This window comes from Octodon degus, unplaced genomic scaffold (assembly GCF_000260255.1).
Source record: "Octodon degus isolate 3935 unplaced genomic scaffold, OctDeg1.0 scaffold00203, whole genome shotgun sequence".
Classification (NCBI taxonomy): Eukaryota; Metazoa; Chordata; class Mammalia; order Rodentia; family Octodontidae; genus Octodon; species Octodon degus.
In genome coordinates, this window is record NW_004524779.1 from 747,128 (window position 1) to 772,138 (window position 25,011).

The 25,011-nt window shown below is 41.5% G+C and overlaps 2 protein-coding genes across 9 annotated transcripts in view; one reads left to right on the forward strand and one right to left on the reverse strand.

The window, feature by feature from the left end:
- The window catches only part of Ncbp2 (nuclear cap binding protein subunit 2), a 27,280-nt gene extending 12,535 nt beyond the window's left edge, over positions 1-14,745 (forward strand). Inside the window, exon 5 of the mRNA XM_012517656.2 lies at positions 14,565-14,745. The gene's annotated coding sequence lies outside the window, so the exon portion shown is untranslated. The remainder of the gene's footprint in view (positions 1-14,564) is intronic.
- The window catches only part of Senp5 (SUMO1/sentrin specific peptidase 5), a 46,605-nt gene that overhangs the window by 3,735 nt on the left and 17,859 nt on the right, over positions 1-25,011 (reverse strand). For 4 of the 8 annotated variants that reach the window (XM_023704744.1, XM_023704743.1, XM_004644542.3 and 1 more), the window contains 7 exons: positions 22,876-24,416; positions 11,724-11,829; positions 11,481-11,619; positions 11,202-11,249; positions 8,620-8,697; positions 3,570-3,707; positions 1,045-1,128 (listed from right to left, as the gene is read on the reverse strand). In XM_023704744.1, the coding sequence (XP_023560512.1) occupies positions 1,045-1,128; positions 3,570-3,707; positions 8,620-8,697; positions 11,202-11,249; positions 11,481-11,619; positions 11,724-11,829; positions 22,876-24,385 (2,103 nt within the window). In that variant the 5' untranslated portion in view covers positions 24,386-24,416. Of the gene's footprint in view, positions 1-251; positions 377-1,044; positions 1,129-3,569; positions 3,708-8,619; positions 8,698-8,945; positions 9,014-11,201; positions 11,250-11,480; positions 11,620-11,723; positions 11,830-22,875; positions 24,417-25,011 lie in introns of those variants that run through there. The other 4 variants (XM_023704746.1, XM_023704745.1, XM_023704748.1 and 1 more) reach the window with 4 other exon arrangements.

Below are 25,011 nucleotides of genomic sequence, written 5' to 3' on the forward strand. Positions count from 1 at the left end.
TCTCACTACTTAGATCAGACTTGTAGTGATCCTCCTGTTTTCAGCCTCCCAAGTGCTGGGATTACAGGCGTGCCACCACGCCCAGTCTCAATTGCCATCTCAGCATGCCCTGGGAGCGGGGCCAGCACAGCACAATGGGGATCGAACCCAGGCCGATGCATGCTACCCAAGTAGGTGCTTTAGTCCACTGAGCTATCTGGCTGGCCCTAGATTAATTTTAAAAGTATTTGAGTTAACTAATAAATTAGTGTGCAATTTTGTCCATTTGGGTTTGAGTGGTTCCAGGACTTAGCCTATATTGGGTATAAGGACTTGCCTCTATCAATACTTCTTATGTACTTGGGGAAAAATCACAGCTCAGCTGCGGTTTTCTAATCTACAAAATAAAGATGGTGCTCACCCCTAAATGTCCACCTCCTTCCCAGGTTCTAAAGGTTAAACTGAATCAAATAGTCATTGTAGCATTTCTCTGAGTCTACCTGGATCATACGGAAACAAGAGTCACAGGGAAACAGGGGGAAGCCAAGCCCCTAACCAACTCCAGAAACCATATCCTTAGCAGCTGCCCCAGGGATGAAAAGGCTCCAAGGTTAATGTCCAGCAAGCACAGGAAACTAAGTGCCTGGGGATAGAACACTAAACAGGATTATCATATTATTAATATTTTGTAATATATTTGGTATAGGGTCTCACTGTGCAGCTTGGACTCATAGTGATCCTCCTGTTTTCAGCCTTCTCAATGCTGGGATTACAGTGGTGTGCCACCATGTCCAGTCTCAGTGGCTGGCTCAGTGAGCCCAGGGGCAGGGCTGGCTAGGCCTGTGGTGCCAGAGATCAAATGCTGGTCCATGAGCTTGCCTAAGCAGGTGTTAAGTCTGCTGAGCTATCTCGCTGGACCTTAAACAGGATTATTCTGTGCCATATCTGGAGAGTCTCCTCCACTTCCTCTGGTAACAGTGGGTCACTGTTACCAGCCCTCAGCCTCACCCCTTGAGTCATGGCCGTCCCTGGATATCCTGAGTCCCACATATGCCACAGACTTACCTTCGTAACAGCAGTCTGCCAACCCTGAAGAAATTCAGGTCTGTTTTTTTCTCTAGCTTCAGTCAGCAAATACTTTCTTATATTCTGGTTAAAAAGAAATAACACAGAGGCTCTGTTCCATCAGTCGGTGAAAAATGGAACCCATCCACAGCAGATAGAATCAGAGGCAGCTGTGGCCACAAGTCTGGGGCAGAGGATACATTGCAGAGCTAGGTTTGTTAGTTCCATTAAAGGTGGAACTTTATTCCTAAGCTTTCATTTCATATGGTTATGGAAGACTCAGCCTTTCTGCTTTCAAGGTATGAACTCAGACTGTGGACACCGCTGCTTGTTTTACTTAGCACAGTTTATGTTATCCACCTTGCCCAGGAGTTTGTCAATTTACATACTGGCACAGCAGACAGTCTGAATCACTGCCAGTATTCACCTAGGAAAGGAAGCCATGGAAGAACTCAGCAGTGGCTAAACAAAGTGGAAAACTGCACAGGCAGAGACAGGATCCTTATCTTTGAAGGAGGTAGGAAAAGTGACATTTGGTTTCAGAAAGTTATTTCAACCCATTCTGAACACTGCATAGTCAGGTCCATGTGGGAGTCTCTACCACGATGAAGCCTGGAGTTTCAAGCTGTTCCTGTGCCCTCAGCCTCTCTCTGTCCATATTTCTGTTTATCAAAGGTGATATCTTAATCTTCCATTTTTATTTTGAGATAAGGTCTCGTTGAATCAAGTTGCCCAGGGTAGGTTCAAGCTTACAGCTCTAACACAAAGAAATTTTAAATTATAAAATGGTCTAATTTATTAAGTTGTTCCTTGTGTCTTTGGTGGGAAGGTAACAAAATCTTCCTAATTCAGGAATATAGCTTATGTATTTTATTCAAAACACTTTTATACTTTTTTTTTTTTTTTTTTTTTGGCAGAAGTGGGGATTGTACTTGGGCCCATGGCAAGTGCTTATTCTACTGAGCTATTTCCCCAGCCCCTATAATTTTGTATTTAGATCTTATATCTGAAATGTTTTATGAATAGTATCTATCTATCTATCTATCTATCTATCTATCTATCTATCTATCTATATGACTTTTCCAAATAGCCTAATTTTCTCACTGTCATAACTAGCTGAGTTTTTTGGTTTTTGAGACAAGGTCTTGCTATTAGTTCAGGCTGGCCTCAAACTCATGGCAACCCTTCAGCCTCAGTCTCCTAGAGTGCTAGGATTATAGCCATGTGCCACACCTGGGCCTAAATAGTCTATCTTTCCCCAACTAAATTCTCATTTATACATGAGAAAAGTTATTTCTGGATTCTTCATGCTATTTCACCAATTTGTCTATTCCAAGGCCAATATAGACAGTTTTAATTATTAAAAGATTTTGTAGGGCCAGGGATATAGCTCAGTGGCACAGCACCTACCTAGCACGTACAAGGTCCTGAGTTCAATTCTTGGTACAAAAACAAATAAACAGGGGCAAGCATTAAAAAAAAACTGTAACATGGTTTGGTAACTAGTAGATTAACTATATTTTCTCAATTCTAGCTCACCCCTGTTTTCGCTGTCCATGCATATAAATTCTGCAATATGAAATCTAGGAACTATTTAAGTTCCATTTAAAATACTGTTGAGAAATTGATTAGGCTGAACACTGGTATAAACTGGCTTGAACAGAACTGATCTCTTTCCAATTTTTAATTTGTTTATCTGATATCTATTGAGAGTTCTTTTAAATATTCTTAGAGTTTTTACCATAAAGGATTTCCACAGTTCTTGCTAGGTGATATATGCCTGAGTAGCTTCCATTTTGTTGCCTTCATAAATACAATCTCATGTTTTTCATTATATTTTCTGGCTGGTTCTTGACTGCAGAAAAGATTTTGTGGCTTTTGTGTTTTACTACCCTGTTGAACTAATATGAATCTTAGCCGAACTCTTAATATTGTGCCAGTTGATTTTTCTATGTTGTGACTTGTTCTACTTATTTTGAAGATAGAAGCCTATGTTAGCACTAAGAGAAACCTAGGAAAATAGTGTATCCATATCCAAGAAGCAATTTTAAAGGAAACACACAAAAAGTGCTGACAAAAATTCTTTATGGGGTGGAGGAGAGAATTCTACACAGCATCTATGTACTTTTTCTTCTTTTATGTATTTAGTACAGGGTCTCACTACATAGATCAGACTTTTAGTGACCCTCCTGTTTTTCAGCCTCCCAAGTGCTGAGATTACAGGTGTGCACCACTGGGGATCGAACTCCCTGCCCCTGCATCTGCCTAAGCAGGCACTTTAATCCGCTGAGCAATATATCTGGCTGGCCCCCATCTATGTATTTCTGAAAGGATATGAATCATAGCAGCTACTTCCTCTCCCCATCTGGAAAGTTCTCTGTAGTCCTTTTTCTCTGCCCCTAGTTAAGAAATCTCTCAGAACAGAAACTCTTTCTTTATACCTCTGACTGCTGGTCCACACTAGAGCTAAGATGGATTTGGCCAATCACAAGATAAACGAGGGAAGAGGCAGGATATTAACTTACCTCTACACAAAACTTAAAATGAATGCCTTGTGAATCATAAAATGAAATAATTCGATTAGAGAGTGTCACTGTAATGAGAGACCAGTGGACTTCCAGGTGAATAGGAATCAATAGAAGGCTCTTTTTAAACAAATCCACCTATGAAGGAAAGAGAAAGAAATACAGTTCTCATCAAGGAACAAGCAGCAAACGGCATCAAAGGGCCACCAACTGAACTCTGATCTGCCCAAGCTCATAAAACTGGGAAGCACTGAGCCAGCATCTGCACCCAAAATAGTACTCAAAAGCCCATACTTGCAACTATGAGGCTCTAATGTACAACAAAAAGAAAAATGGAAAGGGCTGGCCAAATAGCTCAGCGGATTAAAGTGCCTGCAAACAGGCACAGGGGCCAGAGGTTCAATCCCTGCCGTGCCAGCCCCACCCCTAGGGCACACTGAGACGGCAATTGAGACTGGGCATGGTGGCGTGTGCATGTAATCCCAGCTCTTGGAAGGCTGTAAACAGGCAGATCACTAGGAGTCTGATCTAGTAGTGAGACCCTGAATACCCTACAGACCTTTCCCTAAAAAAAAAAAAAAAGATACAGAGAGCCTGGCTTTTCTTTTAACTTACTAATCTGTGTTAATCAACTGTCCAGTATGACTCGGTCCTTTATTTTTATGCTTACCTAATTTTCTTCCTTTTTTTATCTTTTCTTTTTTTTTTTTTTTTTTGGCGGAACCAGGGACTGAACTCAGGCCCTTGCATTTGCCAGGCAAGCGCTTATTCTACTAAGCCATCTCCCTGGCCTTACCTAATTTTCTTAGGCACATTCTGACCTAGACCCCACTCTCCTTTAGGAAGAAAATACAGCATTAGAAAATAGCAAAAGGCCTACCACTTCCATCTTTCTAGGTACAGATGTTAAGCTTCCAAGCACTAAATCAAGTCTGCTTAAGTTCAAACTGTGGCTCCTCTATCAGTCACATACTTTGTGCCTTGATTTCCTTAACTATAAAATGCAGAAAATAATGGTGCCCATCTTCTGGAGTTGTTGAGAGTAACAAAATACACACAAAAAAAGCACAGAACTGTGCTTATTAGCAAATTATAAGCAACAAATACAACTTAGCTACTACCATTATTTCAAAATGCAAAAAAGACCCTCAAAGCAAGTGGACATTGTGCCTCTCAGACATCAAAATTAACGAATACTTTACAACTCTTCACATACCAATGCATCCTTTACAATTCAAACTTATCCTCTATAATCGAGATAGATTTTCAGTTCCACTCAAAATTCTAGTTGTAGGGGCTGGGGAAATAGCTCAGTAGAATAAATGCTTACCTGGCAAGCACAAGGACCTGAATTCAATCCCCAGTTCCGCCAAAAAAAAAAAAATCCAGTTGTAGATTGGATGATAAAGAACTAAGCACTGCCTAATGTTTAAGAGTGAATGACAAAAAAAAAAAAAAAGTGAATGACTCAGTCCAGGCATGGTGGCACATGCCTGTAATCACAGCAGTGTGGAGGTTAAAAACAGGAGGATCACTACACGTTGAAGCTGCATAGTGAGACCCTGAACAAAATACATTAAAAGAAAAAAGAAGTGAATAACTTTCTTTTACAGATAGTTTTTGAAAACTGTTTAGAGATTCCTTGGGTTAAAACAATCACAAGATTATTATTTTTTTTTGGTGGGGGCAGAACCGGGGCTTGAACTCAGGCCCTTGCATACTGAGCCATCTCCCCAGCCCTAGATTATTTTCTTTTCTTTTTGGCAGTACCAGGGATTGAACCCAAGATCTTGTGCTTGCCAGGCAAACACTTACTCTACTGAGCTATTTCCCCGGCCCCTAGATTATTTTAAATCATTACCAGTCTCAGAACCACTTTTACCTGTCTCCTTTCTTGCACTCTGATATTCAGATAATATCCTGCTATGATGATGGTTTTGCTGGTCTGCAGCCAAGCACTTTAGCACACCTAGCCTGGGGCTCGGGGAGGTGGGCAGCCAACTGCATGCATCTCAGACTAGTCATTCCTTGGGTTTTATGCATTCTATCTCATCCCCTGTCAAGACTGAGGAAAACAGCAGCAATACAGAAATCATACACAGTAGTCTATTCGTTTTTTTCCTCATATAGCCTATTTTGAGTTCTTACCAACAGTTACCCTTATTAGCTTTAAAATAACTCAATACCGCTCTGATATTATTACCTGAAATAAGTCTCATACAAAGTTCACTCCAGAAGGGAGACTATACTAAGAAAGAAAATAAAGGAAGAGAAGGAGAGGACACTGGATAGTACCATTGTATTTATTGTTTGTGGTGCTGTGGGGACTGAACCCAAGGCCTTGTGTATGACAGGCATGTGCTCTGCCACTGAAACGGATCGCCAGCCCTGGACAGGTACTACTGAGGGAAGAACAACCAAGGCCGGCCTCTGAGAAGTGCACACTTGAGTAGAAGTTGTGATGACATGAGGGTGTGAGTTACATGTGCAACCCATTCTCAACTTTCCAAGGTCCCATGGGGTTTCCTGCTTTACCTCAGCTATTCCTTTGTCTGAAAACACAATAAATATGGGTGCTGCAGTGAAGCTTTAGCTCCTTTAAGAGTTCTGACCTTCCTGGATCCCAAAAAGATTATTACTTGTGTCTTTTATGTAAGCCTTTGCTATAACTCATTTTAGGAGACTGAGGGGGAGGCCAAAGCCTTGATAATGTACCTTTCATGCTCAACTTTGTCAGCATTACATCAGTTTGGAATACACTTACTTCAAGAAATAGTGACTGAAAACACAAGGTTTTCCATTAAAATATCCCATGAAATTGATTTATCAACATATTCAATTCTCTTTTTTTTTGTTACTATAATTAGCAGTTAGATGAACTTTTTTAAACAGAACTTTTTGAAATTTCATCAGAATTATCAGTCAATAAATTACCAAATCAAAGAACTGAAATTCACAATTGGCAAGAATATTATAAATCAAAGGTGAAGTTTAGAGGAATTAGGAAATCTCCCAAGATCTACAGCTGGTTAAGTGGCCAAACTAGGATCTGAACTCAGTGGGGTTGGGGAGATGACTCAGTAGAATAAGCACTTGTCTGGCAAGCGCAAGAGCCTGACTTCAATCCTTGGTTTCGCCAAAAACAACAATAACAACAAAAAAAGAGACATAGGATCTGAACTCAAGTCTGATTCCTGAATTGACTGTATCTTCTCTCAAAATTTGTACCCTTCTCAATATGTACTTTACACAAAATTAATTCTGTCCATAATGATGTAAGATAAGACTCAGTGTTTCCAGTCCATCTAGTTAAAATCTTTTATTTTTTATTTTTTCCAGTGTTGGGATCAAACCCAAGGTCTTGCGGATACGAGGCCAAGTGCTTAACCAGAGAACTATGTCACAACCCCAGTCCTCCAACCAGTCTAAAAACCAAAAAGTCAGCCAGGAGTAGTGATGAACACCTCCATCAAAAGCTCCAGCCTAGGGATGTGGATACAGCTTGTCGGCCTAAGTGCCTATGTAGCAAGCACAAGGACCCAAGTTCGAGCCCTGAAACCAGGTATAGTGGTATACGCTTGTAATCCTAGTGCTGGGGAGGCCGAGACAGACAGATCACTAAAAGTCTGAACTGCATAAGGAGACCCAGAATTAAAAAAAAAAAAATCACCTTCCACCCTAGCCTGGGCAATTTAGCAAGACTTTGTGCCAAAATAATCAGTATGGGCCAGCCAGATAGCTCAGCAGTCTAAAGTGCCTGCTCATGCAGAGCACAGCAGTGGGTTTGATCCCTGGGATGCGGTAATGGCTCCGCCCTCAGGGCGCACTGAGATGGTGAGTGAGACTGGGCTTGGTGGCGCACGTCTGTAATCCCAGCACTTGGGAGGCTGAAAACAGGAAAATCACTACGAGTCGGATCTGTGTAGTGAGATCCTGTAGACCCTGTACTAAATACATTAAAAAACAAACAACAAAACCACACACACACACAAAAGCTCACTTTATAAAGGACTGGGGAGACAACCTGCTCTGGTCCCCCTTTGTCCTTCTTTCAAACAGGAGCTTTATTTTTCTCAGTAAATATATTCTGCTCTTAAAAAAATAAAAATAATAAAGGACTAGGTTTCTATCCTCATTACCAATCACTGAAAAATTAAACTATCTGAAGAACTGAACAGAATTTAAACTTCTTGGTAAATTTTGTCAAAGTATGAGAAACAGAACATAAATGAGCTTTTAAATTAATGCTTCTGGCAGAGTCAATGAAAGCAATGTAAGACTATCCCCACTTATTTCCTTATACAACTGAGCAATCTAAGGATCAAGCTGCGTGTCCTGTCCAAGTCTCATAATAAGCTAACAGCCATGCTCTTTCAATTCTTCAGATGCCAATCCATTGGGAGATGTAAAAGCTTCACTAGTGCCTTGCTATTCAGACAATGAGATTTTTAAAAATTCACATTAAAATTTGTTTCTGGGACTGGGGAGATGGCTCAGTGGAATAAGCGCTTCTCTGGCAAGCTCAAGGACCTGAGTTCAATCCCCAGTTCCGCAAAAAAAAAAAATAAAATAAAATAAAATTTGTTTCTAATTAACATGCTGCATTAAAGTTCTCATCCCATCACTCAAAGTGGCCTACTGCCCATTTCAAATTTATTTATTCATTTTTTAAACAAGCTTTATTATTTTTTATTTATTTTTTAACATATTTAGTACAGGATCTACAGGGTCTCACTACACAGCTTGGACTTGTAGTGATCCTCCTGTTTTCAGCCTACCAAGCACCGGGAGTGCGTACAACCACACCCAGTTTCAATAGCCATCTCAGCGCACCCCAGGGGCAAGGCAGACATGGCATGCTGCAGATTGAACCCTAGTCCCTGCGCCTGCCTAAGCAAGCGCTTTAGTCCACTGAGCTATCTGCCAGCCCCCATTTCAAATTTAGAATAAATGAAATGATACTTTGCCTGGCAAGCACAAGTACCTGAGTTCAATCCCCAGTTCCACAAAAAAAAAAAAAAAAAAAAGAAAAAGAAAAAAGAAATGATACCTTTTTAGTCCATCTCTTAACTCCATTATATCCTTTGGTTACCAGCTGTCTATGAAAAAAGCTGTTGAAGAAGTGTACCTAGAACAGACAGCAAACACAAGTAACCAGATTAAATTAGGGTATACCCAGATTTAATGTCAAAAAAAGGGAAAATGTTTAAATGTGTGAACATAAAATAGAGAAAAAGTTTCTTCTTAAAAATAATGATCAAAATACAGACAATACATTACATGGTCTATAGAAGATTCTGTCCCCAGTTTTCATTAGAATGACCTCATAGCTGTGGTCTACAGTCAGAACTGGAGTGGGGCAGTAAGCACATTTACCTGATTGCAATCAAGTAGAGAAGCAACCTGACAAATCTCTCCAAATCAGGTGATAAAGTTGAAAGAGGCTATGAAAAAATGAGGGAACGATTACCTTGAACTCAAGAGATATGGATTATAAAACTAACCCCATCTGAAGGAGGGGGATTTGGAGATTCCTGTATCACAACTATGAAAAGGCCTTAGCATAGTCCTTTTGGTACTGAGAGAATTACCCTGACCATAGCAAGTGTCAGGGCCTGAATCCTCCACTTCAGGTTCCTGGCTTACAAGTGTTATCAGCTCACATGAAACAGTGCACACAGTGTGATCCCGAAGTGTTCACTCTAACTTTGACTAACTTGAGATACCAAACTGTTTCTGGAGCACTGAGATTCTCAGAGTGTGGTAACCAGACCAGAAGAATCAGCAACACTTGGCAACATGTTAGAAATCCAAATTTGCAAGCCCCATGCCATGCCTGCTAAAACAGAAACTTCTGAGGGTGGAGCCTAGAAGTCTGGTTTTCTAAATCTTCCAGATGATTCTGAGGTACATTCGTTTGGGAACCAAGCAATCAAACATAGATAAGAAGGGTTTGGGTAGCCATCTCTAAAACAGTGATTCTTAAGTTGGGCCATGCCTTCAGAATCACCTGGAAGGCCTGCTAAAACCAGAATATTGGGCCTCTGGGCTGAGGTCTGAGAAGGTACAGTTCTAACAAGCTCCCAGGTGATGCTGGTACTGCTGTCTGGGGACCACACTGTGACCCCCTGCTGCAGTTTCCTTTTAGGGGCTGGTGTATAGCTCAGTGGTAGAGTGTATGCATACCATGCATGAGGCCTGGGACTGGATTCCCAGAACTGCAAATAAGCAAAAGAATGAACTGTTTCTCTACTATATTCGTAAAACAAAACATTCCCATGACTTCAAAATGTGTGAGGATTTCTCCACCAGCAAGCAAGCAAGCAGCTCTTTATTGAACACTAAAATTTGACTTAGAAAATATAGAGATAATGAAAGTCAAATATTTGAAGTCAGTAATTTATGTTACAATTTGTGTATCAAATGATTAAGAACATTTGATCAAAAATCTCAGTTCACCTCAAGATTCTCACTTAAAATGCTTGAGAGCCAGGGATACAGCTCAACAGCACAAGTGCCTACCTGGCAAGCTCAAAGGCTTGAGTCTGATTCCCAGTACCCCGCAAAAATAAAACACATAAGAGATTTGTAATTTTAAATGTAAAATTATCAAATGTTTTCTGTATTTATAAATAAGCTAGTCTGGGGATATAGCTCAGTGGCACAGCACTTGCCTGGCAAGCACAGGGTCCTGAGTTTGATTCCTGGTATCAAACAAAACATAATAACACATTTCAAACCAAAGGCCTTTACACTAAGCTGCATTTCCAGCCCTTTTTCTATTTTTATTTTGAGACAGGGCCTTATTAAGTTGTTAAATTGCCCAGCCTGGCTTGAACTTGTGATCTTGCCTCAGTCTCCTTGAGTTCTATAAAGTCAGACATTATTCTGCCCATTGGAATACCTGGAAAAAAATATTACACTTAAATGTAGTTTTAGTATGTAACTAAGCTCTTAAGAGAATTTGTACATATACATATATACACACACAATAAAGTTATTCTGTTTTAATTTTGGAGGGGAAGATTGGGAACTGAACCCAAGATCTTTGCCCGGAGCTAGATCTAATCCCTTTTTAAAAATTCTGACATGGATCTATTAGTCCCCAGATGGCCAGATGGGCCTAGAGCTCTGCCTGAACCTCCCAGAGTGCAGGGATCACAGACATGGTCACTACATAGGCCCTGTTTTACATTTTTAACAAAAATTAAGACTTGAAATTGTTCTTTTTGTGCATCTTTCCCCAAGAAGAGCCCCTTTAAAATAGCAATAAACACATCCAACTAGACACAAATTAGAAAGAAAAAGCTGGCACTGTGAATTTCTTATGCAGAAGTGATTTGATAAAACTTAAGTCCAACCTTAGTATATGATCAAGACATCATCTAATCCTTATTTTAAAAACCTCAGAACCATTAAGTAATTTTATTTAAAAAATAAAACAAGGTGGGCAGGGGAAGATAGCTCAGTAGAATAAGCATTTGCCTGGCAAGTGCAAGGTCCTGAATTCAATCCCCAGTACCACATATACATACATACATACATACATACATACGTACATAAATAAATAAACAACCAAACTCTACACTTTGTAATACACAGGCCCCTCCTAAAGAGGAAGTTTTCACTTACTTTATCTGGGACTGCATCCATTATCAGCTCGCCGTACATATTAATGACCTACAAAAAGTAAAATCAGCTTACTAACCCTATATAATTCAGAATTTCTGAAGCAGAACAAATAACATTGATACTAGTAACAGTAATCAAGCTTTCTGGATCCTAGTATTAATGAGTCACTTCAGTACAGAAGAACTTTAAATTTCTAAAGATAAATATAATATGGTCAAATTTCTATGACACTGACCAATGTTCTGCACCACTGATACACAGAACCTGCAATACACTGACCTGGTCATTCAGCCAGTTCTGACCATCCAGAGTGGCCAGATCATCCATATCTAGCATGTGCTTATTGTAGAAGATGCGGAAGTTGCATTTTTGATGTCTAGCCCGATAGTTTGTTATTTCCCTATTTATAAATGGTTTTCTGAAACAGATTTTGAAAGAAAAACACATGAGTTCTACTAGATGTACTAAGTATCTTTTTTTTTCTAAATTTTCACATGTTTAACTTTAACACCACTGACATACCTATTAGAAAAGTCTTCATTAAAGACATCTTTTAATCTTGCAAGAACATCTTTTTCACTGAGTGGGACCAAACTGCCATACTTTTTCATAACCTCATCTAGGAATCCTTTAAGATAAAGAAAAAAAAATTAAGATGGAAAAACAAACTTTTCAGCAAAGTCGCTCTCCCAATACTTACTATATATGCAATGGTTAACACCTTCCTTTCCCTTTATTATAACACATTACATATATATTTTGGGGTGATTTTTTTTCCCCCGGAAGTGGGGATTGAACTCAGATCCTTGCATTTGCCAGTCAAGCGCTTATCTTACTGAGCCATCTCCCCGGCCCTATATTTTTTTTGTACTGGGGATTGAACTCAGGACCTTGCGCTTGCCAGGCAGATGCTATGCCTCTAAATTATATCCCCAGCTCAACACAGTATTTTTTTTCCCCCTAAACCAAGGATTGAACTCAGGCTCTTGTGCTTGCCAGGCAAGTGCTTATTCTACTGAGCCATCTCCCTGGCCCCAACACAGTATATTCTTAAATAAATTGTTTAAAGTTTATCCCCAGCTACTCAGGAGGCTTAGGGGTAGGAAGATCACAAGTTTAAGGCCAGCCTGGGCATCTCAGTGAGACCCTGTCTCAAAATTTAAAAAAGCAGGTGATGTAGCTTAGTGGTAAATCCCTTGTGAGACCCTGGGTTTGATTCTCAGTCTTGTGAAATGGAAAAAGAAAACAAAAAATAGAATGGATTAAGTCCTCGCCATTCTAACAAGAAATGCTGAGGCACTATCTTATACTGAATTTTTAAACTACTGATGCATTATTAGAGAGCTGGCTAAAACCAAAAACTGCCATATTCCCATAGCATAAGGGACATTCCCTCCCAGCAAATGGCCATTTAATCTAAGTTGTGGTTTCCCTAGGACACATTTGTCAGAGAAACCACATTTAAACTTGCAGATAAGCATTTATGATATGCTATACCTGTACAAGATTTAAAATTAAGGACCAAATAGCTCAGAGGATTAAAGTGCCTGCAGCAATGATCCTGAGAATCTTCAGAAGATTTTTTAATCTAGCAGTTAATTGGAAAGGTTCTCACCCTGACTAACTATATATACTGATACCTGTGAACTAAGCTACTGCACTGCAGATGGTAATTTGTAACAGTAGTTTCATGTTTGGAGTGCCTGTCATTCTGGTAATCTGAATATGGGCAGCCTGTCATGACATGCCAGTTACTGCTATGATGTCTCTCGGGTAGGTGGATGTTCAAGAAGAAGGGGGTGGTGAATGAAAGCAAGAGACAGGAAAAGGAATATTGTGGGACTGTCCTGCTTCAAGGTTGTATATGATGAGATTTTTGGACTTATGTGCAAACATGAGAAGTATATAATTCTTTATCCTATTTTTAAAATATAATGTAATTTTTAAAATGTTTTTATCATATTATTCAGGGACTTAAAGTTCAACATATCACTACTTGATGAAAAATACCTGCTCCTTATGATGCCTAAGATGTTTGAAATGCAGTGAGATAGTGAGGTTAAGCTTAATAGCCTAAATCGTATGGTAATAACAATAAGTGTTTTCTGGATGGTTAACAACCTAAGTTTGCAGACCAAAATTAGAGATAAAGGAGGGCTACAAGGAATGCCAACATTTTGGCCCTAACCTTCTAAGGTCAATTAAGACTCAGGACATATGAGAACTTGTACTGTAATGTCATGTACCTCGGTAGTGTCCCAAATTTTCTGATCAAGAAGATTATGAGGCCAAAGAGGAAAGTGATCGATGACGTAGAGTGTACCTAAGGAGAGTCACATAGGGAGAAGACACTCTCTCAGGCTTTCACAGAGAGCACATTGGCCAAGCAATGGCCGTGACTCATCCACATGGCTGCACTGACAAAGGTTCTACAATCTGAGGTACGGGATCTCAAGATAAATCCTGAGGACATTTCGCTGACCTTCTCAGACCAAAAAGCTACAACTCTTGTTGCATAGGTCCTGCTTTACCTTGGTCTTAACCATCCAGTAGAAAAGTATGAAGACGAAATATAGGAAATAAAGCCATGCTGTTATGTTGAGCTGTGGGGGACTCAGGTCAATAATTTCTGACATTGCCAGTTAAACAGAAGACCCAATGCTATTATGGGCTACTGGACTCTTTTAGAATATTTTGCTGAATTTACACACCTATAATATTCAATAACAGAACTTAGAAAAAATGGGGTATACCGATGAATGTCCATTTTGTATCTGTGTATTCCAAGTGGTTAGGATAGATATATAGTTGCATTCTCTTAATGAATAGAATGATTTGTTCTAATGGTGTTTGTAAATAGGATCACAAGTCCACTTCTTGTACAGCAATTAACCACTAAGAAGAATATATGCAGTGTGTTATTTGTTGAAACTGTACTTCCGATTGGATTTGAAACTGTCTCATTGCTGTTTATCAATAAAACTTTGAAAAAAATAAAAAATAAAAAAAATAAAGTGCCTGCAGGCCCCAGGCCTACCATGCCAGGCCCTGCCCCCGGGGTGTGCTGAGACAGCAATTGAAACAGAGCGTGGTAGCTGTAATTCCAGCTCTCGGGAGGCTGTAAACAGGCGGATCACTACAAGTCTGATCTAGTAGTGAGATCCTGAACACCCTATAGATCCTTCCCTAAAATAAAAATTTTTAAAAACCCATGATTTAAAATTCTTTGTTTCTATTTATTCATTTTTATTTTTGGTCCTAGGTATTGAACTCAAAGCTTTGAACACACTAAGCACACTCTATCATGTTATACCTCCAGCCCCAAGATTTTAATGCTTATGGAGTCTTCTGTTTTTTTGACAGGGTCTCTCTCACTCTGTTGCCCAGCTGGTCTCAAACGCAGAATCAAGCAATCCTTCTGCCTCAGCCACCAGGAACAGTGGGACAGGCCTATGAAAAGATGCTCAACATCACTGATAAGGAAAATGCAAGTTAAGACCTAAAGTGAAATGCCTCACATGTGTTAGAACAGAGCTTTTATCAAAAAGACAAATGTAAATTAGTACAACCATTATGGAAAATGGTATAGAAGGCTGGTAATTTTAAAAAGAGGGGACCTGGGTTCGATTCCTAGTACCACATGCCATGCTGGCCCCAGAACCCTAGGTGCACTGTGCCGGCCCCGGAACCAGGTAGGGTGGCGCACACCTGTAATCCCAGCACTGGGGAGGCTGAGACAGGGGGATCACTAAGAATCTGAGCTGCATAGCAAGACCCTGTACCAAATAAATAAATACAAGATTTAAAAATTTTTTTTAAAAAGAGATGAGCATGGTGGTAAACATCTGTGATCCCAGCTACTTAAGAGACCAAGATGGAGACATTCACAAATTTGAGTCCAGCCTGGAAAACTTAACAAGACTGTTGGGGTGGGCATTCCTGGACAATTTATTTCTATGAACACAGCTCCCATAATCAGGGCTAAAGTCTCAAAAGAACACAATTTTTGTCTAACGTTTTTTGTCTTTTGTGGTGCTAGGGATGCCCACTTGGCAAGTGCTATACACTGAGCTACACTGCTAGCCCTAGGTTGGTTTGTTTGAGGTACAGAGAAGAATGTCAGGGCTCAAGCATGCCAAGCTAGCACTCTGCCACTAAGCTCCACTCCGTGCCCCATAAGAATACTGGCAGCGGGGCTGGGGAGATGGCTCAGTGGAATAAGTGCTTGCCTGGCAAGCACAGGGGCCTGAGTTCAATCCCCGGTTCTGCAAAAAAAAAAAAAAAAAAAAGAATACTGGCAGCACAAGGGACCAAACCCCAGCGCCTTCGCGCTTGAACTTGTGATCTTCCCACCTAAACCTTCTAAAGTGTTAAGATTATGGGTGTGTACTACTATGCCTGGCACTGAGGGTTTTTTCCTAAGTTATTTTTTAAATGTCATCCTGTTTCTTTTCAGTTTTACTAAAATATGACTAACATACCACCAATTCCAACCTCTTACAGAGTATGATTCAGTCATGCAAACCATACTACAACCTAATTCCACAACATCTGCACCTCCCCCAACAGGCCTGAACTCATTAGCAGTAATTACTTACCATTCTCCTCTCCCCAGCTCCTCAAAATAATCAACTGTATTTACATTTTTTGGCATGTGAAATGAAATTTTTTAAAAAATGAAATCATAAGTTATGTGATCTTTTGTTGTCTAGCTTCTTTCACTTTGCATGTTTTCAAGATTCAGCCACACTAAAGCATATGTCACCCTTTTTCATGACAGAATATTCTATTATATAGACAAAACAAATTTATGCATTTGCCACTTGGGCTTTTAGGTTGTTTCCCCTTTTTGACTATTAGGAATGATGCTGTATGAACACATACAAGTGTTTGTGTGTACTCAGTGGCAGAACAAATGCTTAGCATGCATGAAGCACCAACAAAAAGGTTCTGTGGGGATAGGGGCATAGCTCAGGGGTGGAACATTCGCCTGCATGTAAAAGACCCTGAGTTTCATCCCCAGCACCACCACCCACCCACAGAAAGTTTCTCTGTATTTGTCTTTACTCAAATTTTTTAATCCACCTGGAAAGCACTGTGGTACAGGAATTTATTCCTTTTCCTTCTAAAATAGGAAGCTAACTCTTTCAGTCATTTCTCTTAATCCTTAGTATGCTAGGACTCTACTGAACAAAATTTAGTGAGTTTGGCTATGCATATGGTGTTTTAATCCTCATTTATTCACCCTATCTGTTGTTGTGCTGTTTTTACCCTTTGCTATGGGGACTGAAAAGTAGGGCAGGCCTAGTGCACAGAAAGCAACTGCTCCATTGCTAGGCTAAACTAAACTAAGCTAAGCTAAGCTCCACTCCACACCAAGCCTTTGTTGTCTGAAGACACGCTTTTCTCTCTAGTTCTGAGAAATATTCATTTCCTGTTATGGTTTGTGTGTAGTTGTCCCTCCAAAGCCTCATGCAGTCTTGGGTTAGCTTCTGGAGTTTGTGATCAATTACTGTGGGTGTAGATGCTGCACCTGCCCTGGGGCAGGTAATCTGCATTACAATGTAAAGTGGGAAGAGAAGCTAGCTGCTTGAGCTGCTGCTACCTTTCCCTGGTGCTCTTGCTCTTTGCTGCCACCATGAAAGGTTGCCCTCTGCCATGGAGCCAGCTGAGTGTGGACTGAAACCTCCACTAACTGTGAACTAAATAAACCTTTCCTTCCTTCATTTGAGTGTTGGGTATTTGTCCCAGCAACGAGAGAAGAGTAACTAAGACAGAATTTGGTACCAGGAGTGGGGTCGTTGCTGTGGCTAAACCTGACCATGTGGATTACAAGCTTTTAGGAATGTCTTATGGGAAGAGATAGGAAAGGTTCAGAGATGTCGCCTACAAGTGAAGTGCTGAAACAGCTTCGGCTGTTCTGTTTGGGAGATTCTGGTCAGAGCTCAGAAGATCAGAAGGCTGACGGAAAGCCAGCCTGTAAAGACCAGGCTGGGGAGGTTTCTGCTGGGAAGGACTGCACTGGTTGATGGACTCCAGATTACTTGTGTTTTGACTTGGCAGAAAAGTTGTCCGCATTTTGCTTGTGTCCAGAGACTTTGCCTGAGAATGAGTGTAGGCATGGTGGACTGATCAATCTGGCAAAAGATATTTCAAAGCAGCCAAATATTGGGGCAGTGGCCTGGTTGTTGTTGGGGGCTTTTAGCCACATTTATGTTGAGAATAAAAAGCAAGGAGCCCAGCAGGATGGTTCAAAGTGCTGTGAGTTTGGCCAGAAAGGAAGTTCCAATAAAGCTGTGGACTGCAAAGATGGAGCCAAGAGGATCTCATTGTCAGAAGGAAAAAGAGATTGGAAAGGATAGCCTGAGGACATCACGGGAGGTGGAAGGTCTCCACCCTTTGCAGCCTCAGAACTGCAAAGGTCAGGGACTTTGCCTTGAGGGGAAAAACGCAGAGCATCAGGTTCCAGAATGGTGCCAGCATGCAGAAATTATTCCTCCAAATCAGGGTCGGAGTGCTCGGCCACCCAGGCACTCGACCCCTATAGACAAGAGAGAGGAAAGCCTGGCTACTGATCCAGCTGGAAGCAGACCTTGGCATCATCCATGTGGCATTGGTTTTAGGCGCTTGCAGAATGCAGGAGTTCTGAAGTTAAGAAGGCTTCCACCTCCATTTAGGAAGGCCTGGGAGGCACTGCGAGGGCAGTGTGTGAAGCTGTGAGAGAGAAGCCTATTCAGTGGAAAGCCCAGAAGTTTGGAAAAGCCAGGAACAAGGATTATCTAAGGGAAACTGCATGGAAGGAGCAAAGCCGGCCTAACAGGGATGCCATGGGAGCTGCCACTTCAAATGCCTTAGGGGCAGAGCCAAGGCCTTTGGAGCGCACAACTCATCACATATTGCTTGGGACGTCCCACATGGAACTGCAGGACTTAATGTTTGCCCTGCTGGATTTTGGACTTGTGTTGGTCCCAGTGCTTGGTATCCTGCCGTACCTTTTGGAATGGTAATGTTTATCTTGTGCCTTTGAATGTTGCAAGTGTTTAAATTTTCATTTGCATAGGGGCTCACAGCTGAGTTTGCCTTGGATTTTGGAGGAAACTTGGGACTTGGCCTTTTCAGCAATGCTGCAACTTTTGGGACTTCGGCAACTTATACAGATGGACTAGAATGTCTTTTGCATAAAGGGATGTGCATGAGTCTTTGGGGGGATCCAGGGGCGGAATGTTATGGTTTGTATATAGTTGTCCATCCAAAGCCTCAGGCAGTCTTGGGGTGGCTTCTGGAGTTTGTGATTGATTACTGTGGGTGTGGATGCTGCACCTACCCTGGGGCAGGTAATTTGTATTACAATGTAAAGTGGGAAGAGAAGCTAGCTGCTTGAGCTGCAGCTACCTTTCCCTGGTGCTCTTGCTCTTTGCTGCCACCATGAAAGGTTGCCCTCTGCCATGTGCCACCCTGCCTTAGTGCCAGCTGAGAGTTGACTGAAACCTCCAGTAACTATGAACTAAATAAACCTTTCCTTCCTTCATTTGAGTGTTGGGTATTTGTCCCAGCAACGAGAGAAGAGTAACTAAGACACTTCCTTTAGCTTCCCTTCCAACACTTCTGGTATGCTTTGAGACAGAACCTTAGCTCTTCTTTAACGTGAATGAAGAACTTAACAACACTTGCAAAGTAACTCAGAACAGAAGTCTGGACATTCATATACTATCCTCAAATCTTTTATAATTGTTTTGCACAAGCATAACAGTGACTATTTTTTGCAGCAATTCATAAGCAACTTACAAAGCATTCAACAGGGTTTTTCAGGGAGTAACTTTTCTTTATACACATATTTATCAGTTTATGATTAAATGCTGAATAAAATTATGAAACTGAAGTAAGCTTTCCATCAGTACAACTTAATAAATATGTAGATCAGCTGAAAGGCACTAACACACAGTCATTCTACAGAAGGCCAACATCCAGCACACCTTACAGTGCAAGTCTGGCTACCTCTGTACAAGTCTACAAAGGGAACAGCAACGGTGCCAACTCCTACACAGGTTCCTATGCTGATTGCTATACTAGTCCTGGTTCCCTGGGTTTAGTTCCCTTATTGGTCATTTGTCCCTTTCAGTGTGTTGGCTTCTTTCAGATTGTGGGCTCCTCTCTATTGGATAACTCTAGAACGTTAAGGGTCAGGATGGGCAGTAGTACTGCTCTGGCCTCAATAACCTTCTAAGTGTAGCAGGAAGGGGGACAAATGGAGTATTCCTAGCATTTCAACCTGATGAGTCCCTCTTTGCCCAGATGTAAGTGCTTCCCCATCTTTCACTATGGGTCTTCTTGTTTCATAATTCCTCTCACTCTAGCAAACAGGCACCTGTAGAGTTCTACCACTTCCTGGCACCAGTCCTCCTCCTGCCCTCTGGACCTTCCTTTTATTTCCTGACTTATAGGAGCTTCTGAGTTTTGGATTCATCAGGTATCGAACCCCAGTAACTGTGCTTGCCTAAGCATGTACTTAGTCCACTGAGCTATCTCGCCAACCTTCTCCTCAGGGTTTTTGAGAATGAAGATGCAAATGTGCATCTTTTTTTTTTTTTTGTCTTTTTGAGACAGGGTGTCACTATGCAGTTCAGGCTGGCCTTGAGCTCACTTTGTAGTCCAAGCTGGTCTCAAACACACACAGTGATCCTCCTGCCTCAGCATCCCAGAGTGCTGGGATTGTGCTGCCAAACCCAGCCTGTATGTGTGCTTTTAATGTATTTTTCATGATTGCTATAAATTTGGTAGGAAAAGTAGACAGATTTCATGCACCATACTTTGTCCTAGTTTCTAACAAATATTTTATAGTAAGTGAAAGAAATTTTCTCTATTCCTCGCTTTTTAGGACATGTAAACTTGGAAGTTGAACTTTACTAACAGGATTTTCAAGCACTAAACTTCCTAAGATGCCATGATTTCTCTACTTCAGCTAAAACAATGAATTACACTACAGATCACTAAATGCATATTAAGAATTCCTACTTCCACAGATCACACTATAGTTGTACTACATGCATGTTCATATTTAAAAGTATTACATCTAATAAGTATTTGTGGGCAAACATCAATTCTGTCAGGTTTAAGTATGATGGTCTCGGGGCTGGTGATATGGCTCAGTGGTCTAACGCACCTACTTAGAACAAGCTTAGCAAAGCACAGGGACCACGGTTCAATCCCCCAGCACCACCTGCCAGCCAGCCCTGCCCCCTGGTGGGCTGAGCTGGCCACACACACACACACACACACACACACACACACACACAAAGTATGATGGTCTGTTAACTTTTTTTTTTTGAGGTAGGGTCTCACTATGTAACCTAGACTGACCTCAAACTCACAGTGATCCTCCTGTTCCAGTCTCCTAAGTGCTGGGATTACAAGCATGTTAACTTCTTATTAAGGAAATTCATCCCTATTCTTAGACAATAATAAACAACACAAACTGTTCTACAAATTTGCTAACACTCTTCTTTGCGTCCTTTGTGGGAGACTCCTTACACATACTTAATTGTTGGGAAAAGGATTGTTTAAACTATGGAGAACTCTTAACTCCTCAAAAGAAGCCAATTCTGACACAAATGCACATGTATATATGCACACACTCATCTTATGTATCTGCACGTGTATTTTTTAACAAAATTTTATCATGGTACCAGTCACACTGGCACATGCTTGTAATTACAGTACTCTGGGAGTCTGAGGCAGAAAGATCATAAGTTTGACCCAAACCTGGCAATTCAGTAATTGAGGCTCTATCTCAAAAAATAAAAAGGATTGGGGCTGGGGAGATAGCTCAGAAGCTTAAACACCTGCCTGGCAATGCAAGGTCCTGAGTTCAATCCCAGGAACCGCAAAATAAATAAATAAATACATATATACATACATGCATTAAATTAAATAGAAAGGACTGGGGGTGTAGTTAACTGTGAAGGCCCTGGGTTTCAACTCCTGTACCAAATACACACAAAGTATTCATACCACTTTGCAACTTGCTATTTACATTTCATACCAACATCTTTTTTTTTTTTGCGGAACTAGGGATTGAACTCAGGCCCTTGTGCTTGCCAGGGAAGCACTTATTCTACTGAGCCATTTCCCTGGCCCCTTTACCAACATCTTTCAGTATAAAAAATAAACATCACTTATTTATTTTGCAGTGCTGGGGGTAGAATTGGGGCTTCACACATGCTACTCACTCTACCAACAACTTTCAGCCTTAATTCTGAAACATCTGCATAGTACCCAATGTCCTGAATGTGTTATAATTTAGGATTTAATAGAAAGTTTGTATCTTCAGGTTACTATAACAATACAAGTAACACACTTATACAAAAATCTTTATACTTTTGCAACTAGGATAAATTTCAAGCAGGAAAATGGTTCAAGGGGACCATTTTCTGACAGCTCAGCAGACTAAAGCGCCTGCTTAGGCAGAGCGCAGCGGCCGGAGTTCGATCCCCATCATGCCAGGGTGCACTGAGACGGCGATTAAGACTGGATGTGTTGGGGCTGGTGAGATGGCTCAGTGGTCTAAAGCACCTACTTAGAACAAGCTTAGCAAAGCACAGGCACCGCGGTTCAATTCCCCAGCACCACATGCCAGCCAGCCCGCCCCGCCCCCTGGTGGGCTGAGCTGGCCACACACACACACACACACACACATAAATAAATAAATAAATAAAGTTTAAAAAAAAAGACTGGATGTGGTGGCATGCACTTGTTATCTCAGCACTTGGGAGGCTGAAAACAGGAGAATCACTACAAGTCTGATCTACATAGTGAGACCCTGTCCTAAATACAGTTAAAAAAAAAAAAAAGAAAAAAAAAAAGAAAATGGTTCAAGGTCTAATACTGCCACACTGTCTTCCCAAAATGTTTATTCTAGTTCACTTCTTGGTATAGAATGTGACAAAAAAAAGACTTATTTTGAGACAGGATCTCACTATGTATCCTAGGCTGATCTCCAACTTGCGATTCTCCTGCCTCAGCATTCGAGTACTGGAATTACAGGTCTCTGGTTTTTGTTTTTTTTTTTAAATATTTATTTATTTATTACATTTATTTATTGTGCGTGTGTGTGTGTGTGTGTGTGTGTGGCCAGCTCAGCCCACCAGGGGGCGGGGCTGGCTGGCATGTGGTACTGGGGGATCGAACCGAGGTCCCTGTGCTTTGCCAAGCTTGTTTCAAGTAGGTGCTTTAGACCACTGAGCCATCTCTCCAGCCCAGAGCAGGCCTTTTGACCATGTTACAAAATAGAAGACAGCTGGGGGTGGTGATGAGCACCTGTAATCCCAGCACCCTGGGAGGCTGAAGCAGGACTGCAAGTTTGACCTCACCCTGGGTAACTTAATGACTTAGTGAGACTGTCTCAAAAAGGGGTAGGATGTAGTTCAGTGTGAATAACTTGGGTTCAATCCCCAGTACTAGAAAAAAAAAAAATCCTTTGTACACAGTTTATAGAAGAAACAACTAGAAATCAATTCAAGTGTCCATCCAAATGATTAATGGAACATTAATCATTTATAACATTTATATAACACAGTGATAGAAAAATCATCAAGAACACCAAAAGTGGAAATTCTTATAGAAGGAGAAGGGACAGCAGGTACAGGTCAGTCAATGGGGGCCAAAGGACAGTGCCTACCAGAAAGGCAGTTGGACAGCTGCTCATCATCTACAGGTGATGCCTTCTGACTGTTCTTGCCGCTTTGCAAGGGACTCTCTAGCTTGAGTTCACTGCACACCAGAGGTGCTTCGAGTGGACTCTTACAATATGGGTGGTCCAGCAGCTTGGAGCTGAGAATGTTCTGCTTGAGCATGCCTTCCTCCTCCATCTGGCAGCTCTCCTGCTCCGCAGTCTGGTGGGACACAGGCCCACCCACACCACTCCCGGATTCCTCGGCTCCAGGCGCCAGCAGCTCTACCTTGCTGTCACCCACAGTACCCGTCCCATTCTCCCGACTCAGAGCCATAGCGTCTCTCTCTGTTCCTGAGGGGAACATGTTATTTAGATCATGTTCTGATAAGGGGTGCTCACCAGTCAGCTCTGCACTCGCCCACTGAGGGGAGCAAGGCATCTGGTCCCAGGCATCAGTGGCACCACCATTCTGCCGGGCAGGGAATGTGTCATCTATACCAGGCTCCTTGCCCATGTAAAGCCTCCCTTTAGCGCAGCCCTCGGACACAGGAGAGTTCTTTCCCTTTGCCAGCACATTGCTGTCCATATCTGGAATGTGCAGCTGATGCTGGCAAGAAGAGTCTCTACTAGCTTCTGCAGGAGGGAAGGGGCTGCAACTGCCACCCTCCACGTTATCCCTAAGGGTCTCTTGATGGTCTCCAGTGACCTTCTGTACCCAGCTTCGCTGGGCTTTTCTTAGCTTACAGACTTTGCTTTTTGTTCTGAAGTGCTGCGATCTGAGAATTCTATACTGAAATCTTATCATGGATAATTTCTCATACATCATAAGAGGAGACACTTTGATCCTTCGATGCTGGTTAAGTTGGACCTTTCTAGGAATCAAGAGTCCTGCATTCCTGTGGCGCTCCAGCCCTTGGTAGCAGCCATAACAAAAGCGTTTTCTTTTATGGTTGCTCAAAGTGACCACAATCTTGCTGCTCTCTCCTGGACTCTGGCTCTCTCCACTGAACGTCATGGGAAAGTCATGTGGTGCTGTCCTAGGTCTGGGCCTGCGACCGTTGGCCTGACCCACAACCCCACGTGCTGGCAAGCCAGCAACTGCCTTCAAGAGATTCTTCTTTCCACAGGATTCTTGGTCTGAGTTCCTCACTGAGGTCGGCAACTTCTCTGCATGGAGTCTCAGGAGGCCCCTTGAGGAAGAAACGAAGTGCTTAGTTTTCTCTCTTTCCACTTTAGAGGGCAGAGTGCTAGCATTTGGAGCAGCCACACTGGGCGTGGTCTTGGCACACAAGGCTTCATCTTGCAGCCATGTTTTCTGGATTTCAAGAGACTTCTTTCTATACTGGAAATACCCTAGCTGTCTGTTCCAAGTGACTGGCCTTCCTAACTTAGCTTTCAGAATGCACAAGTGTTGGTGAAAATAGAATTTCTTAAAGCCTACAAACCCCGTATTCCATTTTTCAGAAAAAGCAAAGTGAATTCCTTTCCTCCATAGACTTTTCCTCTGTTTTTTCATTTTTCTGATGCATAATGAGATCTGGATGTAGCTATAGAGAAGAAAACAAAAAGTTACATATCAATCTAAACATAAGGTTATGAAAACATTCACAGCAATTAAGGTAGAAAACTGATAAACAAGCATATATACTTCAATGTATGCTGAGACATAATGAAATCTTACCTGATCAAGATTTTCATCAAAGTGAAAATTAGGAAAGTGGGAAAAATAGGCACTGTAACAACACACTATTTGCTATGTATCTGTCTTGAATAGAAAAAGTTTAAAAGTCCCAAAAGAACAAAAACTGGATCAGCACAGTGGTGCACACTTGTAATCCTAGCACTTGGAAGTTGACACTGGAGGATTGCCACAAGTTCAAGGCAGCTTGAACTATATACAATAATGAGCTCAATACCAGCCTAAACAACACAGCCAGGCCTTGTCTCAAAAAACAAAAGGATGTTGATAATACAGTTCAGTTTGTGGCCCAGGGTTCAATTCCAAGTACAGGAAAAACATTTCAAAAATCATTTCCCAGTATGTAATAAATTTCTTCTCGGGCCGGGGAGATGGCTCAGTGGAGTAAGCGCTTCCCTGGCAAGTGCAAGGGCCTGAGTTCAATCCCCGGTTCCACAAAAAAA